We start from the raw sequence: 19,997 nt of genomic DNA, 5'->3' as shown, positions 1-19,997 counted from the left end.
CTTTGGAACTTAAATTTCCCCAGAGTAATTTTTTTATTCAGTGTAAAATCTTATATCTGTAAATTTACTGAAAAATGAGTCTTTAGTGGACCTGAATAGACATCAGATTTTCTTTGCCATTTGTGTTCTCTGTAGATTATAGGAATATTTAAATCTTTCACTGAATTCCATTTCTTGAGTTGTATTTTTATGGTATTTGTTGTTATTGTTATTAGACAAATATGATAACATTTTGTTTCAGCAATTCCCAAATAAGATTTAACAAGTAGCCTCTGTAGATTCCTATCCCTCTAGGACTTGTAACTAAAAATTTATAAAACTGGAAGATACTTTGGATATGTACTCACATACATAAAGTGTGTGTGTGTATATATTATACATATGCTTGTGCCATATGTTTATAACTCATCCCCCAATTTCTAGATAAAGGGTATTTCTCAATTTTCTTTGGGACAGGGAGGATTAATTTGGTGCGAAGATGAACAATAAGACAATGAGAATAAGAAATCACTGAACATATTTTGCCCGCCTGAAAGTAGTTCTGTTGATGATTATTTTAAAAAGTTAAAGCCTACTTAAATTTATATTAATAGTGCAAATATAATGTTGAAGTCATCATTGAACACATAATGTTGAAATAAACACAAACTCTATCTGAGTAGCCCTTGGCTTGCAGTCCTTGTTCTATTGAAGGAACATTGTGCTGGGGTGACACTGTTTTTTCATGTAGTGAAACAAGGTTCCAGACATTGAATTGTTCATAATGTGGTGGTAGTGATGGGAGCACGTATGTACAGACAGATGAGATTTGAAAAAGCTATAAATGAACAACGAAGTAGAAGTCAAAAGTAGGGAGCCGTGAATTCCGACTACAGGGTTGGAAACAGCTTCACAGAGGAGAGGAAATCTGAATTAGTTGTGGAGGATTTTTGTAGGGGAAAAATTGGGATCGAGGCCTCCAGGAAGAAGAAGAGCATGGGTAGCTATGATTCTTCAACGGCACAGTTTTAGGAATTCAGTATGGCTGAGCTTAGGGTGTAAAAAGCCAACAGCAGGAGATGAGATGGATCAATTAGGTGGAAGGCAGATATTTCAAACTGCTTTCAAGTCCATATTAAGCCTTAGGTAGGGTCCATACTAAATTCATTTCTAAATGGTGGACTTTCTCTAATACTTGCTGTGGTTTCTCATCAACCATGTAGTTACAGTCTGACAATTAAACCATCCTGAACTGGGCGTGTTTTGATAATTGATGTAAACAAATGCTTGCATGATCCTTTTTTGTACATTTTACAAGCAGGGTTTTCCTCTCGCAGTTACAAAGGAAAACTCCCTCCTCGAAATTTGTGATGTGTCCTGACCTTAGAACTTAGAATGTTTAGTTTCTTGGTCCCTAGGGACTCCTTGGGGGCAAGATGGTTCCAGGTGACCCTTCAGAATGGAGACTATTAGGGAGGGCGTGTTGGTGATAGGGATTCATTTCCTCACTTTGTGGTTGGTGGTTGGTGATAGACGGCTTCCTGGGAGAGAGGCAGGCGTCCTTAGACTGAGACACAGGGATCGCACCTCAGATTCCTCTCTGCCTGGTTCTCTGCCTTTGGGTGGGCCTTGCTCATTGGTCAGTTTCTCTGTGCTGAATAGGTATCTCAGTTCCTGCCTCGTGTAACCTCAGGGAGGCGGTCTGCCTGGGGAGACTCTTCTCTGCAGCCTCTCCTTGGTAACAGCTTTATGCAATGACCTTGTCAGAAGCAATACCTCTGGGCTGCATGGTGCTAAATCTCATGCTAGAAGTGGTTTGAAAGAGTTAAGTGCTTAAGTGCTCGTAGATGAGGTGTAGTGATTTAGGGACTGACATTTCTTGGGCTGTCTGGATGTCTTTATAAGGCCTCTGAAGAAAGGTTAGGTACTTGGCAAGTTAATATTTTATATTCTTTTTATGGATTTTATTTTATATGTTAATATTTGCATTCTATGATGAAAACTGGAAAACATCCCTTGAGTCACGTAGCTTCTTTCTTTATTAGTAAGTTTTATATTCCACTGTCTTTTCCCCTGAGTAGTTGAATCACTTTGGATTTACCCGACATAATGATTGGTTACACAATTATAGCTTCTATTATTATTAATTATCTTTATAGTGGTTAGATAGCTGAAAGGAACATTCACGAAGGACCTACATACAGTTGGAGTTGCTTTCACTCAGAGGACTTCACGTGTCAGAAAGAGAAGATTTAAGAGGCTGCTGAAGTGGGGGCCAAAGTTCCTGCTTAACTCTTACATTGAATGTTCCACACACACCTTTAGGGCACTCAGGAATCGGGTGTTAGTGGATTAATCATCATGCTGGTTGCTTTGAGTTTTCTCTGTTTCTTGTACTTTCTCGTTTGTAAGATTGTGGGATGTAGGAAGGCAGGAGACTAACTTCTGCCAAGTACCTTTTATGTTCCAGTTGTTTATGTATCTTTTTTATTCCCAATTATCACTGTACAAATGAGGTATCTTTTTCTATTTTCTATTTTGGGGAGTGACACTCAGTAATAGGTCCAAGGTTATGTATCAGATTAAGAGACGGGCTTGGAATTGGATCCAGGCCTGGCAGATCCAGAGTCAGTGTTTTTACCACTACAGCACACTGAATTCATATGTGATAGTATACGCACTGTTGAAATCTTTAGAGGGAAGAAATGGCATTTTCTTAAAGAAATATGATTAATTTTGGTTAGTTTTGGCTGATGGTACAGCTAGGAGAATAGCACCATAGAAGTGATTTGCTCATGACCAAATATATAAGCTATATTGTATACATTTTCTTGTAAATATACTTATCAATAAAGCCCATTGCATTTCTAGGGCTTTGTTAGCTGGGTAATAGGAAAAAAACAATAGGTAAGCATGTTTACTGTTGTTGACATGCTTAATATGATGGTAAAAAGTCTCCCTTAAAATATGAAATACAAGATCGAGGTACCAAAATCCTTTTGAAGTGGGATTTAAACCTGTGCTTAGCGAGTGCCAAGTGAGTTGGAACTTGCAGAATATGCAAATTGCCTTCAATTTAATTTTTATAAAATCATTAAAAAGCATTTCTTAAAGAGGCAAGTGTCCATTTCCCCCACCCAAGAGTTTATAGTCCAAGATATTTTTTTTTTCTCTAAATGAATAAAAAGAGTTAAAAAGGCATTAATCTCGCACAAGGGTCTGGGAGAGAGTTGCACTTAGGTGTTATGAGCGGCTCATTTGTAAACCAGGATCCGGAGTGACTCCATAAGGTCACAAGACAAGCCCGCCTTGCAGCCGGGGCTGGAGCCGACGTCTCCCACCGCTCCCAGGGAGTCGGCCCATCATCGCAGTTATTAATATACCACTCGCCACTTGCTGCAAGCCATGAACATAAATATTTTGTTGGCATTTTATCTTCACGCTCCTTACGTGCCAGGCTCCCTTTCTTTTCTTCTTTCACAGCCCCTTCTAATAACTCACTCACGTTCCTGTCTGACCACATTGGCCTTCACTGAGAAAGTCACACGTCACCCTGGCAAGGAACGTGGAAGCATGTGGAGTTTGCATAGTTTCATTTTGATTTGAGGGCCTTTTCTAGACTTCCCGTTTTTTCTTTTTCTTTTTTTTTCTTGTGTGCTTGTGTCCTGAGGAGGATGGTGGTTAGAAATACACTTACTACACTGATATCCAATGAGTCTGTATGTCTGTTAGGAAACAGTAAAGCTGTTTCCTTCTTTAAATAGTTTGTAACCTATGTGTCCACCCAATTTATCACAGGACTGTGGTTTGTTTAATAAGTGACTCATTGTCACAATCTGAAAGCTAGAATGCTAGGTAAAGAATAGTGTGGGTTGGGTGTCGCCTTTTTGTTATGGCCTCAAGTTAGATGGATTCATCTCAGAACACAACTTTTCTTTGCAGATTACAGATACTCTGCGATTTTTTTTTCTTCTGCCTCTATAAGAATATACAAAATTGTCACAAAACATGAAATAATGTTACGGGAAAACACAGCCAAATTTAAGAAATCTGGCTTAGGGTGCCCTGAAATGTTATTGCTAAATGAATCTTCGAAGAAAATGAATTCCTTTACTGGAACAAAAAGTAATTTATTATGCATTTCATGGGTGTCTGCCAAAAGAGTTACTAGCAATATGAAGATCTAATGGATATGAATTAAATACAATCTGTTAGCTCTGTGTTTAGACCAATTTGTTAATTTTCTCTGAAATTTGAATAATTTTAAAAAGCATCTCCAAAGACAGGTCTTGACACAGGCGATCATTCATGATTCGGCTACCTACCACATCAGGGCAAGTACTCAAGCGTTTTGTGAGCTGAAGCGAAAAGAGATGATTTTATTCACCCTAGATTTTAAGAAAGATTTGAACAAATAACAGATATTTGGAGGCTTTTGAGTAAACAATTCCAAGTCATTACTTGACGATGTTTAAATGATAATTTACTTGGTGTACGGCCCCTTTTGGTAGCTGTTAGCATGGCATGGTTTTAGCAGAGCTGGTGCACACGCTCCAGAATCATATTTTTATCCTGTTAAACACAGCATGTGAACAAGTGCTCAGTCGCTTCAGTCGTGTCCGACTCTGCGACCCCATGGTCTGTAGCCTGTCAGGCTCCTCTATCCATAACTGGAGTACATTGCTATGCCCTCCTCCAGGGAATCTTCCCGACCCAGGGATTGAACTCCCGTCTCTTACTTCTTCTGCATCGCTTGCGGATCCCTTGCTACTGAACCACCAGGGAAACAATACTTGTAATTGAAAGCTCTCATTATGTTTAGTCATCTGATTCATGGTGGAGCCTGAGTATGGTCTGAAATTTATTCTCTGGGTTCACGGATTAACAGCTGGAAGGACATAGTCAGGCAGCCAGGCGCTAGCTCCAGCTCTGTGTGTGACTATAGTGAGCTGCCAAGGTTTTGTAAAGCCCCTGTTTTCCTCCCTCTACTAAAGGGGAAAAATAATTCCCACCATCTGGTCCTTAGGAATAGAGTGTAGCATAAGTGGGAGATGCCTACAGACAGCTTTGAAGCTCAAGAAGACTAGCACTGTTTAAATATGACCTTGGAAATTGATAGTGATGTGCTTTATTTGCATGGCATTTTTTTTTTCCTTCCCAAGACATTAGACATAAATCTTTACTTTCTTCATGGAGGGAATTTAGAGACATAAAGCTATTATATTAACAAAGTAACTGTGTTTAAATACTTTTATTTCCCTGATAGCAACGATTTTTCATTTGTTGTGATTCTTAGCAGTTTCATAATGCTTGCTTACTTTTTTTTTTTTTTCCATAATGCTTTCTTGTCAACATTGCTGGGTGCATGGACTGCTGTCCATTTTGTCTAGCGGAGATAGACCAGAGCAGGGGGCTCATCCAAGCTCCTATAGCTAATTTTTAAAAGTTAAGATCCTGATCCACCAGGCTTTTTATCTTGCCACTGGATCTTTTACCATTGAATTTGACTAAAGTCATCCATTTTGGTTCATTTCAGAAGATAAACCTTTTCTTCAGGAGGCCAGTGACTTCAAGTTGTGGGACAAACCCTTTCTCCCCTGCAATTTAGATTTGTACAAGTTTGGCCAAAAAGATAGTTCGGATTTTTCCGTAACATATTCTGGAAGCTATGGGGAAAAAATGAAGGAACTTTTTCAGTATATCAGGCTCTTACTGATAAACCCAGGGTCCTTGTAAACTTGGGGCCACGCCTTCATCACAACATGCTTGCTGTTTGTGTGTACGGATGTGTAAAACAGTTTGCTTCTTCGCCCAGAGTAGTGTGTGTCTATAGAAGAATTCTTTTCCTCCTTAAAAATAGCAGCATCTAGCCTATGGATGTAACCCGGCCAGTTCAGGCCCGGAAGGGGGAAGAGGGCTCAGGGGGGTGGCTGATGAACCCTTCTCATTAAGGAATTTGTTTGCTAAACGACAAAGAAATAAACTCTTCTGTGAAACACTGAGTTGGGTCATCGGCTGAGGTGACCGTGACACTCTCTTCTTGAGCTTTGTTGAGCAGTTGTGGGAGAATTCGCGGTTTTGTCGCCATGGATGGCTTTCACACATCCTGGTGGAGACAGAACCTGTGCGTGTTTGTGTAGCTTCCTCGTGTTACCTCCGCAACCGTCAGCTGGGTCACTTTTGTGTCTGGCCCCTCTTCCCTCCATCCAAACTGAAATGACCATGGAAGTTAAGGTTTATCTGAAGGTATTTCTACTTTTGCTGAAACATACACTTAGTTTTTCTTTCTTCTTCTTCTTTTGAGGAAGGCTGCTGTGAAGCACCACAGGGTCTAACCTAGAGGTTATGAAAGCAGTCTGGGCTAAGTGGCTCTATTTGTGTCTGACTCTTTGCAACTCTATGGGCTGTAGCCCACCAGGCTCCTCTGTCCATGAGATTCTTCAGGCAAGAATGCTGCGGTAGGTTGCTGTGCCCTCCTCCAGGGGATCTTCCCAACCCAGGGATCGAACCCACATCTCTTCCATCTACCTGCATTATTGTTTAGTCGCTGAGTCGTGCCCCACTCTGCGACCCCATGGACTGTAGCTGCCAGGCTCCTCTGCCCATGGGGATTTTCTAGGCAAGAATACTGGAGTGGGTTGCCATTTCCTCCTCAAGGGGATCTTCCTGATCCAAGGATCCACAGTCTCCTGCTTGGCTCAGTGGCTTTTTACCACTGAGCCACGTGGGAAGCCCTAGAAGAGAAGACAGCTTTAGCAGTGAGGGGTGGCTGGCTTCCCCTCGCCCAGGAAATAGCTGTAACCATAGCTTACTTAGAGGTGTAGGAAGGAGAGACCAGACACTGGAAGCTGACAGCCTGAATCCACGCTGAGGAGGCAGTGTGGTCATCTTCAAAGTCCTGTGCTCTGTCCCACTTCCCCCAACCTGTCAGGGGTGCTGGGTTTGTTTCTCCAGATCAGCCCATTCCTTTTTGGTTTTCTTCCTCAAAAACAAAATTTATAATTCACAAGCCAGAGAACCTCTAATTCTCCTGGAAAGGCTGTGTCTTCTAAGGATTGCCTTTGCTCTGATGTGTCACCTTTCCAGGACTGCTCCTTTAGTACCGTAGGAGGCTTTCTCTGGGCCTATTATGTGACGAGTAAAGGAAAAGAGAGAACTGACACAGTTGTTGGGTCTGACTCTTGCGACCCCTCGGACTTCAGGCAGGAGCCCGCCAGGCTCCTCTGCCCGTGGGGATTCTCCAGGCAAGAACACTGCAGTGAGTTGCCATTTCCTTCTCCAGGGGATCTTCGCAACCCAGGGGTTGAACCCTGGTCTCTTGCATTCCTGGTGGTCTCTTTATCGACTGAGCCACCAGGGAAGTTCTGGTGAGCCCCAGTGTGAGTCAGATGCCTCTGGGCATCCACTGGAGGAGCTCACCGAGTCAGAAATCCTCGACTTTGCAGATCTGTGTCTGAAAATGAGCAAAGGCTTATTCTCACGGGAAAACAGTCTGGGTAAGCCAGAAATCACTGTGTCGCCTCACAGGCCAGGGGAGATTTTCCGTGTTCGCGTCGGCAGCTGCTACTTGTCCCTAAATTAATTTATTCCTGTAGGACGTGGGGTGTCCGGCTGGTTGCTCTGGATCCCCCATCTGACCTGGCCTGCTTTTCAGTGCTAAGCCCGGCCTGGGTCGGGGCTGATAACACATTCTTTCAACAGGAAGTGCCTCCATTTTCAGTCTGTGGGAGGGTGGAGGCCGATAAGATGGGAGTGGAAACACAGAACAGATTTCTGCTCCACCCTCGGGTTGCACTTTGATCAGAGAAAGAGCCAGGACCTGGGCTGGCCAGGCTGCCTCCCAGAGGAAGAAGGATGGCTCGGCTGTGGGCGTCCAGAGTGCTCTCTCCTGCTTTTGTTCAGGAACTTTTGGGGGATTAGGCTGGTTTAGGTTAGTGACGTGCCTGCTTTGAGATGTCGAGATGTCTGCATACTGATCTTTTCAGGGATTTAAGTAGATGTGAGAAGACCTTAACTGGTTGGCAGTTATACTTATCTGTGTGTGTGTGTGCGCACGCGCGTGCATGAGCGCTGGGTCCAGGGTCATAATAAGTTATCTCTGATTTTCTCCCCAAATTGAACTGATTCCCTCTCTCTTTTTCCTTTTAACTTTTATTTTAAAACTTTTTACTTTGTTTTGGCATATAGCCGATTATAGAGCCTTCCCTGGTAGCTCAGCTGGTAAAGAATCCTCCTGCAGTGCAGGAGACCTCAGTTCGATTCCTGAGTTGGGAGGATCCCCTGGAGAAGGGAAAGCCTACCCACTCCCGTATTCTAGCCTGGAGAATTCCGTGGACCGTATAGTCAATGGGGTCACAAAGAGTCGGACACAATTGAATGACTTTCCCTTTCATAGCTGATTAACAATGTTGTGATAGTCTCAGGTGAACAGTGAAGGGACTCGGCCATACATGTACCCATGCTCCTCCAAACTTCCCTTCCATCCAGGCTGCCACGTAACACTGAGCAGAGCTCCTGTGCTATAAAGGAGGTCCCTGTCGGTTATCCATTTTAAACATAGCAGTGTGTACATGTCCATCCCAAACTCCCTAACTATCCCTTCCCCCATCCCTCCGACCGGCAAACATAATAAACTGCTTTTTGAGAGGCAGCTTGCATATCTCTAGTGAGGGGAAGATACTTAACATGACAACGTGACAAGCCAGGTCTCTTAGGAAGGAGAGTTATGCCAGTTCTAGACTTCTTCTGCAGTTAGATGCCAGTTTCAAGAGCTCAGGTTGTACTGATGGGCCCAACTGTGTACTCTGTGTGATGTTTTCAGGTACCTGAAGCTGCGTTTCACACGTGCATGACTGGCCAGGTTCTAGTCTGTGCCAGGTGTTGTGGAGGTGACTTCAGGGTGTGTGTGGGCCCTTCTGATCCTCCCTCCATTCCGATTCCTCCCTGTTTTTCATGCTACTTTATGACTCTGTCCAGCCTGGCTCATTTCTCAAGCTCTGGTGCCTTGTGTTTCCAGACCTGATACCTTCCACTCTTCCCCAGAGTTAGACTACGCTGTGCCACTCCATTAAAATGTTCAAAAGGAAGCTGTAGATGGCTAATAATAGGTTGGGCCCTCTCAGGTGGTCCCTCACCTCCTCACCTGGGTTCTCTTGAAATACCTATGTATGCCCATGGATAAGTTGTAATTATTTAGAATTTCTTTCCTGTGGTTTTTCAATTAACATTGCATTACAGGATTTTTCCCATTTTGCTGCATGATCTTATTAGGTTCAATAATTGCATAATTGTTCACTGAGTGGATATCCCTTGCTTTCCCAAACCGTCTCCATATTATGAGACATTAGATTATTTCCATGGTTTCCACTATTATAATAACCCTGTAATGGATGTCTTCCTGTGGGGCGTCTTTCCCTCCCTTTGAATTCTTTCCTTATAATCCATTTCCAGAAGTGAAATTACAGCACTCAGAAAGGTATAAAGTTCTTGATGGGTTCTGCTAACTGCCTTCTAAGGCTAGTGCCAGAGTGTAGCCCCGCCAATCAGGGATGGAGGGGTCTGGCGTTATCTATCCCATCTGATCTCATCACAATCTCATTATGTGTCATAACATAAAATTTCAGTTTTTTTTAAATTGAGGTATGATTGACATGGAAAAAAATGCTGTGCATTGCCACATTCCTTGCTTAAATAGTATGTGATAAGTGAAAGTGATAGTCAGTCAGTCGTGTCTGACTCTTTGAGACTCCATGGACTGTAGCCATCCAGGCTCCTCTGTCCATGGGATTCTCCAGGCAAGAATACTGGAGTGGGTTGCCTTTCCCTTCTCAAGGGGACTCTTCCTGACACAGGGATGAAACCCAGGTCTCCTGCATTGCAGGCAGATTATTTACCATCTGAGCTACCAGGGAAGCCCTTAAATAGTATATCCTCATTTAAAAATTAAGTTTCTCAAACCTTGGGCACAAGTACTTATTTTATTTTATTTTTCTCACAGGTAACAGATATTGCTTTTGATTTCAAACGAGTTGATATTTTTTTCAGGAGCGCATCACCCCTGTAATTTGGGATTTGCTTGCCATATAACTTGCCATATAACATTTTTGTCTGAACAAAGAAGACAATAGCATTTCAATAGTAGCTTTTAGGACTGTTGTTCACGTGTAAGAATAATATTCAGGGTATTAATATTTCTTTAATGCAGCTTATTTGATAAAGGGCCAGTGAGCCTTTTGAAAGGGTGCAGGAGGGCCTGGCTTTCTTTCTGAGGAGAGCTGTCATCGATGGTTAGAATAATGTCCTGGTTGAAGTGAACTTAGCTCTAGCTGAGTTCTTAGGGTTGCTCCCACCCATCCGTGGCTGCAAATTGCCTGGTGAAGAATGACATTGGGGAGATTCCATTAGGTCCATGCTCCTTCACCACAATAACAAAATTCTCAGAGTAGCATACGGCTTCCCTGGTGGCTCAGATGGTAAAGAATCTGCCCGCAATGCAGGAGACAGAGGTTCGATCCCTGGGCTGGGAAGATTCCCCTGGAGGAAGGAATGGGCTGCCCACTCCAGTATTCTTGCCTGGAGAAGTCCATGGACTGTAGCCCACCAGGTTCCTCTACAGGGAGGCCACGGTCCATGGGGTTGAAAAGAGTTGGACACAGCTAAGCAACTAACACCTTTTCATAGTAGCATGCACGCACTCAGTCTTGACTATTGTCAGAGACAAGGGCTTTCTTTATATATTCTAATTTAACCCTTGCAACAATCTCCTGATGTAGCTGCCTGTTTATTTCTATTTTCCAGGTGAGGAAACTGAGAAAGTTCTAGGTCAGACTTTACAGTTTCCCTCTCCCATAACCTCTTCTGACTCGTTGCTTCATGTCCTTCCCTTTCAGCCGTCTTGTCTTGGAGCAGGCCTCCCCACATCCTGCATTCTTCCAATTTTGAACACCCTTTCCTCACCCACAACAATAGCTTCCCTTGAAGGAATGTTTAACATGGCAAGGGATTCTGCGTCTGCAAACATTAGCTCACTTAATTGTCGTGAACACACTTGAGGTAGGGCTGGTTTCCTGAGGAGGAGGCTCAGGAGGTGGGTGGCTGAAACCAGGGAAGAATTGGAAAGCCAAAGCTGGTCCCACCATGCAGGCTGTCTGCAGCTGTCCTCAAGGTATCCTTTCTTTGCAATTCCTTTTCCGACATCTCGTTCCACCTTCCTGTCTCAGACAGTCATAAACTCATGACAGTTGTTGAGCGGTCTTACTTTTGAGTGTATCTGTCCTGGTTTCCCCACTCAACCTGGGAACAACTGTCTCTGGGGCTCATGGCCCCACTGTCTGGCTCTGATGTGCCCTGCTAATGTTGCTGGTTGTGACTTGTGGTGACAGCACGGCACGTCTGGCCATTTGAGGTGAGCTGCTTCCTGGGCCAGTCTAGGCACCCCTCCATTCCAGAAAACAGCACTGAAGTCAGATTTGTCAGATAGATGCGAAGAAAATGCTTTTTGGAGAGAATAGGTAGGTAATATAAAGCTGGATATGACAATTGTGTACAAGGGACCGCACTCTACTGGTTGTATGATAGCCCTTTTCTAAAATGAAGACTCCTTTTATAATTGAATAGCATCCTTTTATGTATTTCTTTGGGGGTTAAGTCTGGATCCATGGTTAGCTTGCTTATAGCTGAAGTTTTCTAAAAGGAATCACCATATTTGTGCATGCTCAGTCGCTTCAGTCAGACTCTTTGCAACCTCATGGACTGTAGCCCACCCGGCTCCTCTGTCCATGGAATTCTCCAGGCCAGAATGCTGGAATGGGTTGCCATGCCCTCCTCCCGGAGATCTTCTGGATCCAGGGATCAAACCAGCATCTCCTGCATTGTAGTTGGATTGCTTACCCCTGAGCCACCTGGGAAGGCCACCATATTTGTATGTGTATGTAAATCCATAGCTTTAGTTTGTTTAACAGGGTTATTTCATCTATTTCACAAGAACCTACTTTAAATATTAGACATCTCAATGAGTTTGTGAAACTTCCTTTTTTTTAGGCACCCAGAGCCCTTTGTTTACATCTTTAAGCTCATGTTATTTAAAAAGAAGTTTTGGTGGGTTGTGCTGTTGCTGGATTTTCACAAACCTTCATTTTTTGTCAGGGAGGGGAAGGGTTGGTTAGCTGTGGAAGGGCCAGTTTTGGTCTGTCCAGCTGGGGGGAAGTTCCATGATCGGACTTCCTGCAGTCCTGCCTCTCGGTCCCATACAGTCATTCTGAGGATTCGAGACCCAACCAGATCTTCTCCAGAGAGGAGAGGGTAAGACTGCATCCACTTCCAGGCCCCTGAGTGGAGTCAGGGACCCTCTGGGAAACTTCCATTCATTTGTTCTGTGTCTGGTGCCCTGTGTTTCTCTGAAGTGGATGTAACACCAACTTGGCCAGACAGATGGATGTTTTAGGATTTAATGGGCTTGTGAATATAAAAAAGAAATGCTTTGAAAAGTGCAAGATGTTCTACCTGTGTTAAAAAAAAAAATATACAGAAGTTTATGGAAACCCTGAAAGTTCAGAAGAAATACCAGGCTTCCCTGGTGGTTCAGTGGGAAAGAATTCACCTGACAATGAAGGAGACATGGGTTTGATCCCTGGGTTGGGAAGATCCCCTGGAGAAGGAAATGCAACCCACTCCAGTATTCTTGCCTTAAAAATTCCATGGACAGAGGAGCCTTGTGAGCTACAATCCATGGGATCCCAAAAGAGCTGGACATGACTTAATGACTAAACAACTCCAGTGCTTTAGAAGGAAGACAAAGTGATTTAAAAGTATGTGAATTTGGTTAATTAAAAAAAAAAAAAAGCCAAATGCAACTGTTTTCTCAAACCATGGTCTAAACATGATTTTAGTTATTTTGATTTGATTTTACTAGATAATATCATGTTTGCTATTTGACTTTTTTAATTTGGATGGAAGGAATGAATTGAGAGAAATGACCTTTTGCTTCAAGAAATAATTGTCATGATAATGACACATATAAGATGCTAGCATTTTCTTTATCATGGGGCCTGCTTCAAACATGACCTGTTCTTCTTGAAGAATTAAAGCCTGTGTATGCATGGGTTAATTTTCCATGAAGTCAGTGCCCAACAATTTCATTTATCAGGCCTTGCTGAACTATGTGTCTTTTCCTTCTTAGACTTTAATAGAACTGCTGAGCCTCATGGTTCTGCTGTGTGTGTGTGTGTGTGTGTGCACGTGCAGTACTCTGCACTTTCTCTTTTGCAGAGATTAGAGTGTGCGGGCATCCTTAGGGCCTGTGGACCTGTGTGGTGTGGTTTGTTTCACTGTCAGAGATCTGAGCATTTGGCACTTTTTACAAATAGCCTCCCTCCAGTTCCCCTTTCTACCTGTGTCCACGCAAATCTTGCTGGGTGGTTCCTGCCATGAGTTAATAACATGAGCAGGAGGCTGATTCTAAGAGCTGAAATCACCAGGGTTGGGTCAAGGGCATCTCACCGCCCAGTCAGCAGCTCTGCTGGCTAGTCTACCATTTCAATTGTCTGTCCCTGACATATTTTTAAAAAATAATAATTTAATATATTTTTTATTATTTTTTTCATTGCTGCATGGCTTTTCTATAGTTGTGGCGAGCAATGGCTCCTCTCTACTCTCGGTGCTTGGGCGTCTCATTGCAGTGGCTTTTCTTGCTGTGGAACACAGGCTCTGGGGCACGTGGGCTTCAGTAGCTGTGGCTCCTGGGCTCTAGAGCACAGGCTCAGGAGTTGAGGCACAGTCTTAGTTGCTCCGCTGCAAGTGGGATCTTCCTGGATCAGGAATTGAACCCGCGTCTCCTGCATTCGCGGTGGATTCTTTACCACTGAGCCCCCACCAGGGAAGCCCTGCCTGACACATTTATCGGTAACTGTCTCTCCCCTTCTCTCTGTCCCCCTCTTCCACCAGGCAGGCGGCTCAGTGATGTCCGGTGCTGGGGACAGTGCCAACCCCGAGAACAGCGAGCTCAAGTACTCAGGTCAAGACGGGCTGTACATCGGCGTCAGCCTGGCCTCGCCGGCCGAAGTCACATCGTCGGTGAGGCAGGATTCCTGGTGCGCCCTGGCCCTGGCCTGAGTGGCCGTGGGGACCAGAGGAGGACGCTGCCGGCCCGTGGGACCGCCTTCACAGATCCTCTTGGCAAGCAGTCCGGACTGGGCCGAAGATGCTGACCAGACATCTTCCTCTGATACATGATTTCTGTGCCTTTATTTGAAAGAGATGAATCTCCCAAGAGGCTTGCTCTGCCTTGCCCCTGGGGCTCTGCCTTGAAGACCCAGGGAGAAGAGGCTCCGCCTCTCCAGGGAAGGACTGGGGCAGCCCACAGCCTCCCTGGCCATGGTGGCCACTTCCAGGCAGCTGGTCTCTGGGTCGGCCAGGGGATTGGATGTCCATCGTGCCACGTGCTGAAACCGGAACTGCGACCGGGGCCTTGCCTGCGTGGAATATCGAAAGAGATTTTTAAACCAAAGTTTTATGTGTATTGCCCCAAATCATGTGCTTCTTCTGATCAGTTTTGGTTATTCCAGAATTTCTCCGCCCCTTTTCCACAGCCCCCTTCCCTGATTTCCCCCGCGTTTATGGAGAAGATCCTTCGTTTGGTACACACCTCCGGAGGCTGAGTCGGTTCTTGAGGTCTCTTCAAAAATATCACTCGGTTTGCAGGACTGCATCATAACTGTAACATACACTGTGACTGACGTTTCTCAAAGTTCACATTGTGCGACTGACCCGAAGTCAGTCTGAATTTGTAAACAGGGTAGCAAACAAAAGATATTTTTCTTCCATGTAAACAATAATTTTTTTAAAAAGTGCAATTTGCGTTGCAGCAATCAGTGTTAAATCATTTGCATAAAAGATTTAACAACATTTTTTATAATGAATGTAAACATTTTAACTTAATGGTACTTAAATAATTTAAAAGAAGAAAATGTAAACTTAGACATTCTTATGCTTCTTTTACAACTACATCCCATTTCTATATTTCCAGTTGTGAAAAAAATATTTCAAGAACAAATCTTCTCTCAGGTAAATCGCCTTTATCCACTTGTTAAGAATTTTTGTATAAGAACACCAGTATCGCCCTTTATTTTACTGTGGAATATGTGCTGGAAAAATGGCAACAAAACTTTACTACCTAACAGATAACATTTGTAAATACTTTAGGCATCTGTACACACCATGATGGAGTCTCTATAGTGTGACTAACCCACAGGCAGGTTGGTTTACATTAATTTTTAAAAAATGGGATGTCATATGGAAACCTATTTCACCAGAGTTTTAAAAATAAAAAGGGTATTGTTTTGTCTTCTGTACAGTGAATTCCTTCCCTTATAGTTTCATTTTGATACTGTGTATGGCTATAGACATTCATATAAAGCAAGCACATGTGATATTTGCAAACGGTCTTACAGACTTTCAATGAATTGTCCTCTTGGAGCTGTTTTATACCTTGATTTATACCTGAAGTTGCCACATGGTGTCAAGTTTCCACTTTCGTTGCATCGAGGACAATTTTATAAGTGAAAAAGACCCAGGAGTATATGACACTATCTGTGATTATAAGCATTCTGTTTAGGATCAAGCCTGAAAAACATTGAAAAAGTCCAGAGTTTCTTTTCCACTGAATGAAATATACTCTGTGGCCCAGAGACAGAAGGAATTCCTTCCTAGTTCCTCCCTTTTACAGAGTGTGGTGACATCTCCAAGCTCACGTGAAGTTAAAGTCTTTATACTCAGCAGAAGAAAGAAAATGATTTGAGCAGCCTCTCTTTTTTTACATTGCAGCATGGGTCGGCTGTTTCACAACACAAAATGATAGCCTTTCATTTTGGCTCCCCAAACATGACACCTTTGTAAATCGTGTACTCATTACAGCCGGTCTGTGGGGTCCAGTCTGAACCAGGAGAAGGGAGGCTTCTTTTGTGGTGGGGTGTTGCTGGAAGCCAGATGCAGGCCTGGGATGTGTGTGTGTGTGGGGAGAAGTCAGTGAAGTCAATGAAGTGAAGCTTGTACCCTGATACCCTATGATGGGCTGGGATGGTGTTTAAGAGAGTGAGGTCTGGAGTGAGACCACGAGATTTCAAGTCCCTGCTCTGCAAGGAGAGCTTGGCGACCTTGGATAAGCTACCCAGCTTTCATTTTCCTCATAACATAAGGCGTGTGGTGGCACTAAAGAACCTGCCTGCCAACGCAGGAGACGTAAGAGATGTGGGTTTGATCCCTGGGTCAGGAAGATCCCCTGGAGGAGGGAATGGCAACCCGCTCCAATAATCTGGCCTGGGAAGTCCCACGGGCAGAGAAGCCTGGTGGGCTACAGTCCATAGGGTCGCAGAGTCTGATGTGACTAAAGCGACTTAACATACACACACAGGTAACTCAGGACTGAGATAACCCACGTGAAGTGCCTGGTGCATAGCCGGCACTGTGTGAACTTGACATTGAAGGAAGGGCATGAGCTCCTAGCAGCACATGCGTGTTTTGGATGCCTCACCCCATATGGTCCTACTCCAAATGGAGTGCCCACTCCACTATTCTTGGGCTTCTCTTGTGGCTCAGCTGGTAAAGAATCCACCGGCAATGCACAAGGCCTGGGTTCAATCCCCGGGTTGGGAAGATTCCCTGGAGAAGGGAAAGGCTATCCATTCCTGTGTTCTGGCCTGGAGAATTCCATGGACTGTATAGTCCATGGGGTCACAAAGAGTTGGACATGACTGAGCGACTTTTCACTTTTCACTTTCACTCCATATGGGGTACCTGAAGTTTGTGGTCAGTGAGAGTCATGTCCCTTGGCTTACCTGCACTTTTGAACAAACTGGGGCAGAGTGGAATGAGGAATTCCCCCTGTCTCCCCTCCACCCAGGTGGCTTGTGGCAGAGATGTTCGCTTCAGAAATATTAGTCTGGGTTCAGCTAATTGTTTTGTAAAACTGGTATGATCTGACAGCAGAAGAAAATTACCCCCTCTGGCTCATTCTTTTTCCACTTCCTCCTCTTACAGTTCTCATTACCTTGAGTGCTTTCTGGTGGGTTGGGAGATGTTCAAGTTAATATGCTTTGATTGGAAAATGAATTTTTCTTAAAGAGTCTTCCAGAGCATCTTTTTTTTCCTGGGGATGGTCTCAAATATTGCTTCTTCTAATCCTAAAATACCAGTTAGGTTCTAAAGTGCCGCTTCTTAAAAAAAAAAAACCAAAGGGGAAGGAATTCATGAAATATAAGGGGCAGAAAGAGGGGGAAAGGGCTTCTTGTAGCCTGTCCTAACACAATGGACTCCCCTAATCTGGCCTTTTCAGTGATAACTTGCTTACATGTAATTGTCTAAAGCAGACGTTTGGTAGTTTCTTCTAAGTACACAAATTCAGCACTCTCCCCTACAGTATAACCTACAAAACCCAAGTCATTTCTTACTAGGGAGTACATTTAAATACAAGGTGTACTTCAGTTTAAAGAATCCTCAGACCCCCTTACTGAGCGTCGCAAAATTTATGTCCTCTGTCACCCTTGGCCGAGTTCAGGCCATCTTACATAACTGAGGGCTCTGTCTGGGGTCTGTCTTCAGGGTCACTTCGTGTTGTTTCCTGGTGCCTATGGAGGGAGCCATTCATTTTCCCCTGCAAATAAATTAACTTCTTGCTCTTGGGAAATGTTTTCTCCAGTCCTTGGAAATCTGATGTAGTTTCAGATCAGAAATAAATTTGACTGTTGGGAGGGCAATACAGTCAGCCTTTGGCTTAGCCGCATTCCAGGCTGCTCTCCATTTGTGGCAGCGTGGTGGCTCTAGTGTCTACCTGCATTGTCCACCGGGGTCTTTGGATCCCTGTGACTCTGAGAAGGTGTGTGGACAGAGGGTGGGAGGGCAAAGCAGAGATCAAACTTTTTTTCAGAACAAGGCAGCTCAGAATAATTAAAATGCATTGTTTCTGGGTTGAAATAGCAAGTCAGTTTGGTGACACCGGTTACCTTCTGTCGTTTGGATGCTCCGATGGACCATCAGATGTGACTTGGATTATTTAAAAGGAGAAACAAATATTAATCAACTTGCTAGGCCAGATCTTTCAAAACACAGTCCTTGGGTAGAAATTTGGTATCTGCAGCTTTGGCCAGTTGAAACTCCAGGATGGATTCTGCGTGGCTGAACCTTTAGCTGGAGCTGGGTTCTGAGAAGACCCCTCTGCTGTGGTCTCTGGGGAAGGGGGTGTGGGTCAGGGCCAAGGTGATAACTGTCTGGACCTGCAGAGGAAAGGAATCATGTGGTGTTTTCAATTGGTTCAACCATAGGATATTAGGCTGAGAGCCTAAGTAAGTTTGTAGGAACTTTGGATAAGTAAATTATACTTGGTAGTTCCAAATAGCTTCGGAAGGGAAGCTAGGATGATGGAGAAGTGGCTCGGAGATTCAGGTCAGACTGGTGACCCCTCTAGGCGCTGTGCAGCATCTCTGCAGTCTGCCCTGGAGAACTAGCAAGACAGCTGATACATCACCATGCCCCTGCTCAGCAGTTGTTACAGGGAAGGGATAGTTTGATGGTTGGTGTCATTATTTTAATGAGATACTTACTATGCATAATAATAAGAATACTTATTCTTTTTTTAAGAATGGCTAAAATATGGCAATTAAAGATGAAATAATGCTTAATTAGTAGAAGGGCTTCTATTTTCAGTTATCAGTGGTCCCTGTGGTGAGATAATCATCTAGGTATTGCTGAGCTTTGGGATGGGTCATTTCCTCTCTCTGAACCTCAATCTCCACAGCAACCATAAAATGGAGAAAGCAGGCTGTGTGGTCTTCTGGGGTCCCTTCCGTCTGCTTTTTCTGCCCACAATCCCATGTGCAGATTATTTGCAATGAGGCCATGGTGGGCCTGCGGTCCGGTCTGGGCTCCCAGAGTCCATGACCAGGGAAGCTGGTGGATTTGGGATTCCTTTTGAGCTCTTCCAGTCTCCTCGTCACCTCAGGTTTTTCTGTGGAGGTAAGTCCTCCTGTTGCCTTTGGGGACGCTGAGGGTGGCAATCCTGGCCATGTTCATGAGCACAGGGGCTTGGTAAGAGGTCCTGCCACCCCCTAATGCCAGACCTGCTGGGTTGGAGGCTCCTGATATAAAACTTATCCAGTGATACAGACCCAGACCGGAAAATGGAAAGGTCTGGCCGCCGAGCATCAGCCGAACAAGGAAAAAACAGCTTTGCTTTGCTTGGCCCGTTGCTTCAGTATCTTGTAGTTGGGTTTTTATTTCTTGGAAATAACCAGCTTTTCATTGTTGTTTGCTTTTTGTGTCTTTTTAGCTGTTACAAACTTCTCCTCCCTGTCTCTCCACCCCTTCCCTGGCTTTACCATTTGACAGTCTATGGCTTATCTGAAATAGTAATTACAGGTATTTATCCAGCACTTACCAGTTTCTATACAAAGTGCTGCACCTATATCAATGTAGCTAATTCCCATCCCAAGTGAATGAGGTGATGCTATCCCCATTTTACAGTTGTGTCTGCCGAGGCAGAGAAGTTAAGTAATTTGCCTCAAGTTAAACAGTGGCAGAACTGGGATTTGAACCCAGGCCATGTGGCTCCAGAGCACATGCTCCTAATCATCCCCACCATACTGTTTTTTCATCTTGGTTTAAGGGGGAAGAAATTGAACACAGAGGAGGAGCCAAAACAGTGTGAAACTTGAGGCTATGCCCTTACCCTCCCCACTAGCATCTCAGAAATACACAATTGTGATTTGCAGCATAGACATGCCCAGACTGAAGAAATCTATTAAACGTGTACGCTTCTTCCTTTCTCCCAGTCATCAGCTTCTTTAGAACACGGAAAATGCGTAGTTGTTAGCTGAAAAGTGGTAAATTTGGAGGTGTGCTGTCTTTGACTATTTCACTTCTCTCCTTTTCATGTAAGGCTTGTTATGCTCTTACCTAGCTCAAAAGATGAGAGTAAAGCATTTTGCTAAAGTATTAAAAGCTGGTGAAAGGATTAACAGTGGTTAAAACTG

At 44.0% G+C, this 19,997-nt stretch overlaps 1 protein-coding gene across 2 annotated transcripts in view; it reads left to right on the top strand.

Annotated features, from left to right (window-relative positions):
- Positions 1-15,326, top strand: part of GATA6 (GATA binding protein 6) — a 32,290-nt gene extending 16,964 nt beyond the window's left edge. For both annotated transcript variants that reach the window (XM_070361936.1, XM_070361937.1), the window contains exon 7: positions 13,921-15,326. In XM_070361936.1, the coding sequence (XP_070218037.1) occupies positions 13,921-14,088 (168 nt within the window). In that variant the 3' untranslated portion in view covers positions 14,089-15,326. The remainder of the gene's footprint in view (positions 1-13,920) is intronic.
- The last annotated feature ends 4,671 nt before the right edge of the window (positions 15,327-19,997 follow it).

Source organism: Bos mutus, chromosome 24 (genome assembly GCF_027580195.1).
Source record: "Bos mutus isolate GX-2022 chromosome 24, NWIPB_WYAK_1.1, whole genome shotgun sequence".
Classification (NCBI taxonomy): domain Eukaryota; kingdom Metazoa; phylum Chordata; class Mammalia; order Artiodactyla; family Bovidae; genus Bos; species Bos mutus.
Note: the sequence above shows the minus strand (reverse complement) of the source record. Positions and strands in the feature narration are given on the sequence as shown.